The following is a 4,207-nucleotide window of genomic DNA, read 5'->3' as shown; positions in this document are numbered from 1 at the left end:
TGCGACGTAGTTGTGGCTTGTGCTTGGCGTTGACGAATCGAATTGTGTGATTGTATTTGGTGAATTGTGTGTTGCATTTTGTGTTTGAGTGTGTGTTTCCGTAACTATTGGCATGGTGTGACTTTGCTGTTGATGAGCTTGCTGTGGATAAGTATGAGTGCTTTCTTGATTAGAGGGTTGACTGACTGACTGTTGTCTGAGTCTCGGATTAGACGGATTTGGAACGGAGGATCGCGTAGCATGCAACATAGTGTGATGCTTTTGTTGACATAATCGACAACTGCTACGAGTGCAGTTCGTCGCAAAATGTCCAGGCTGTAGACAATTTCGACAGACTCGACTTCGATTGGCGGCTTCAACACGTTCTGATATCTTCAATCGAAGGAATCTCTGGCAGTGAAACGGTGAGTGCCATGCTTCGGTACAGAACGGGCATCGTGAATCCGATCGGATGGTTGTATGGCAAACTGTTGATCTTGTCTGACGTGTTTCGGATGGTGGACTTCTTGCAGAGCTGCTTGCAAGAACAGTAGCAGTTCTTCGTACGTTGGGACCTCCTTAGACCCATAATGCGTCTCCCACTGACGTAATGTTGCAGAATCTAGTCTAGCGCACAACATGTAGACTAGTATCGTACTCCAAGACTCCGTTGGCTCACCGATTTTCTGCAACATCATCAAGTTTTTCTCAAACTCGCTGATGAGGAAGTTCAGACCGTCGTAGTTCTCCTTTTTAAGCGGTTCGAGGGCGAAGAGAGCGTCGAGATGAGCCTTGACAATTAGCTTTTTATTTTCGTAGCGGACTTCCAACATTTTCCAGGCGACGTCGTAGTTTGCCTCTGACAGCTCGATGTTGTTTATTTCCTTCAGTGCATCACCTTGCAGAGAGGAACGGAGGTAAGTGAATTTGTCCATTTTCGTCAGATGCTCGTTGTCGTGAATGAGACTACGAAAAGAATCTCTAAATGTAACCCATTCTCTGATTGTTCCACTGAAGGACGGCAAACGAATCTCTGGCAGCTTTACTCTGGACGTATTTCCTGACACAGACTGACTCTGACTGGTGCTGGATGTGTTCACCCCTAAGGCATCCTTATCGCCTTGAAGTCTAAGGAGGTCACCTCGAATTGCAAAGTATCGGTCATCAAACTGCTGCAGAATTTTGTCGTTTTCTTCTTCGCGCTGTTTGGCAATCTCCCCTTTGACTTCGCTGTCAGCATCTTTCTGCTCTTTCTCGGCCGCTTCATCCAGCAACATTTCAATCTTGCTCCGTATTTCGAAAAACTCGCTGTACACTGTATCAATCACTTGCAATCTTGAACTTAATTGGCACCGATCACTACCGATGTGATAGGTTTGGATAAATCTATCAGTACCATCAAAAATCACATATAACTGCCGCTCACGTTTTTGCAAAGCCTTCAGCGTACTTCTCGACATTGCAACACTTTTTGTAATCTGACACAGGCTTCAAAATTTTGATGAATTCAGACTTTAACCTACAGACAAGTTCTTAAACTGACACGTTGTTTCTGACACAGGCTTAATTTCTGACAATGTTTCAGACGATTTGAATTCAGACTCGATTTCTCACAAGATCTTTTCTGACTTAATTTCTGACAATATTTCAGACCAGGTTTCTGACAATATTCAGACAAGAATTCTGACGCAAGCTTATTTTGAGACTCAGCCTCAATTCTGATAAGTTTCAGACAAGATTTTCGACAATATTCACTTAAGAATTCCGACACAAACTGATTCAGACTTAATTCTGACAAGTTTTCCAACTCAAACTCAAACAAACTTGTGTTTTCTGACAAATTCAGACTTGATTCTGACAAGAATTCCGACTCAAACTTAAATTCTTCAGCAAACTTGAATTTTCTGACAAACTCAAACACCTTGGACCCAATCCGTCCAGTACTGAATAATTCTGACCAAAAAACCGACTTGCACCTTCTGTGCTACTGACTTGCACCTTTATGTGCTCTGACATGCACCTTATGTGCTTCTGACTCAGGGTATATGCACTTAGTTTGATCAACTCAACGTTCCAACCGATCGCGACGCGAATTACCGAGACTAGCAACCCGATATTGACAGCAGCGAGTGGGCACAACCAGTGTAAAATTGCAAAGTAAAAAATGCCAATAGTGAACCAAGACCAATTTATAGTTACGGACAGGGCACACACTTCATGCAACTAAAAAGACCAATTCACACTTAAAATCTTTATTGAATCGCACTTTCTTTGGCCTCATGCACCAAGCCAGTAAATACTTCCTGCTATTAATTCTTGTTGCTGCTGCTTCTCCGAATGCTGCGTCGAGCTGGTTGAAAATCAGCTGATCTCTGCTGCGTTGCTGGCCAATACGCTTCTGTTATCGGCTTCACTTCACTAGTTTGGCTTCAGGAATCCGGAAACAATTGTTCTGATTTTCGCAATGGCTGACAATGTCCACTGATGCACTTAATTGCACCCAAGCCAAGCGTAGTTAGCGTCCCGATAGATGTACTTTTATTGTGATCACTTTTGTTCAGCACTTTTGTTGCGCACTGCGATGGCGTTTTTGCGAGCACAAAATGGTTCGCACTTTGGTGCTCGGCCGATCGGCGGTCTTCGCTTAAAGTCCAATTTATGTTCCGGAACCACTTTCCGGACGGTCATCCGGCTCGAAGGACCAAATGTTTAGGCACCGGAACACTTTTCGGACCGAATTTAGAACGCGGCGGTTAGTTTAAACTCAACTTAAAAACTCAACACTTTATTTCGTTTTGATTGGGGGTTTATTACGAACGATGTGTATAGCACGGCGGATTGGTTTGTTCTGATACCTCAACTGTGTTATGTAAAAAGTGGCGAACATGAGAAAAGTGAATACAATACAAGTTCCCTAATTCTACAATCAACACATTTACAAGTTGAGCCAGTATTGCATACGAAAGAGTAAAGAGCATAAAGTTTAATATTTGAGTGTTTCTATTCTCTGTATTGAACAGAGCTCATTTCTCCCGAAAGCCTTTTTAGATCACTTTCGGGCGATTAGCTTTTGACGTCTGTCTGTTCTACTATCTTCACCACACTACCACTAACTCGCATGCTGTTACCAAAACATTATAGATTAGATTATAATACACAAAAAAATGATTTTTCTTTTAGGTGAATTGATCAGGAAAAATATTTGCGCATTTAAATATAATGAAACATTGTAGAACACACTATTTATCAAGCTTTTTTTTTTACAATTGAGCCTTGAGAAAATCCATGATCACTTTTTTCGTATTTTATACCACTGCTCCCTGTTGTAAAATCGTTTGATGTGACGTAACGAAAGTGAATAACTCGGTTAATTACAAAATGAATTCAAATAGAATACTAAAAATTACAAGTTTTTAGTCAATTTGAAATAAATATTTTCGAAAAAAGTAACGAACTAAATTTTACGCAAACGCCAATTGCTGTTGAAGCTGTAGCAAAATCCGAGAAAATCTTATTTTGTTTAAGGGTGGTCTAAAATAGGTTCCGAGGGTGATCCAAAATAGAAACATGGTGGTCCAAAATACCGACCAGAGTAACATCGTATAAACGAGTTTTTAAGGCTTAAATATTGTTGCATTGAAACAAACGATGATATGTTTCGATAGAAAAAGCCTTGATCTTCGCAATGAATGGATAAAGCAGTAAAAAATTGTAACATATTCTTACTTATTTCAAGAATTAGCATCGCCACTTCCCACAGCGGCCCAAAACAGGTTCGTTACCCTATTATATTTCTACGTTATTTAATCCTTTAAAACTCGAAAGATTTTTTTTAATTATTAACAAGTAGCTAGTGCAATGTAATGATCTTTGAAATCATTTTTATTTTTTTATAAATCAAAATTTAAACATCTAACCTACGTTCATCAATTCAATCGAAGTGTTTGCTCTGGCGTTGTTGGCCTCGAAAAAAATCTTTTTAAAACATCAACGACATCCTAAAATCCATTTATTCATCCCTCATGGAATTAGTTATTGGTTGTTAGTTTTTCCGGTCACTGTTTGCCTGCATCTTTTATTCATTCGGTTAAGTAAACATTAAAAAAAAATCTCCTGTCACGTTGTTCGACAGCAAACATTTTCCCGGGCCGCCAATGATGAACTTTTCGAAATAAACTTGTTCAACATTGGGCAAAGCAAAGAATCACAACTCTCGGCCGTATTACAA

At 40.0% G+C, this 4,207-nt stretch overlaps 1 protein-coding gene across 1 annotated transcript; it reads right to left on the bottom strand.

Moving 5' to 3' along the window:
- Window positions 1–374: 374 nt before the first annotated feature.
- On the bottom strand, window positions 375–1,439 carry LOC129752758 (uncharacterized). The gene has a single exon (XM_055748529.1). It carries the CDS (start codon window positions 1,437–1,439, stop codon window positions 375–377), a length of 1,065 nt encoding a protein of 354 aa, XP_055604504.1.
- Between the last annotated feature and the right edge of the window lie 2,768 nt (window positions 1,440–4,207).

The sequence above is a fragment of the Uranotaenia lowii genome, chromosome 3 (assembly GCF_029784155.1).
Source record: "Uranotaenia lowii strain MFRU-FL chromosome 3, ASM2978415v1, whole genome shotgun sequence".
NCBI lineage: Eukaryota > Metazoa > Arthropoda > Insecta > Diptera > Culicidae > Uranotaenia > Uranotaenia lowii.
Note: the sequence above shows the minus strand (reverse complement) of the source record. Positions and strands in the feature narration are given on the sequence as shown.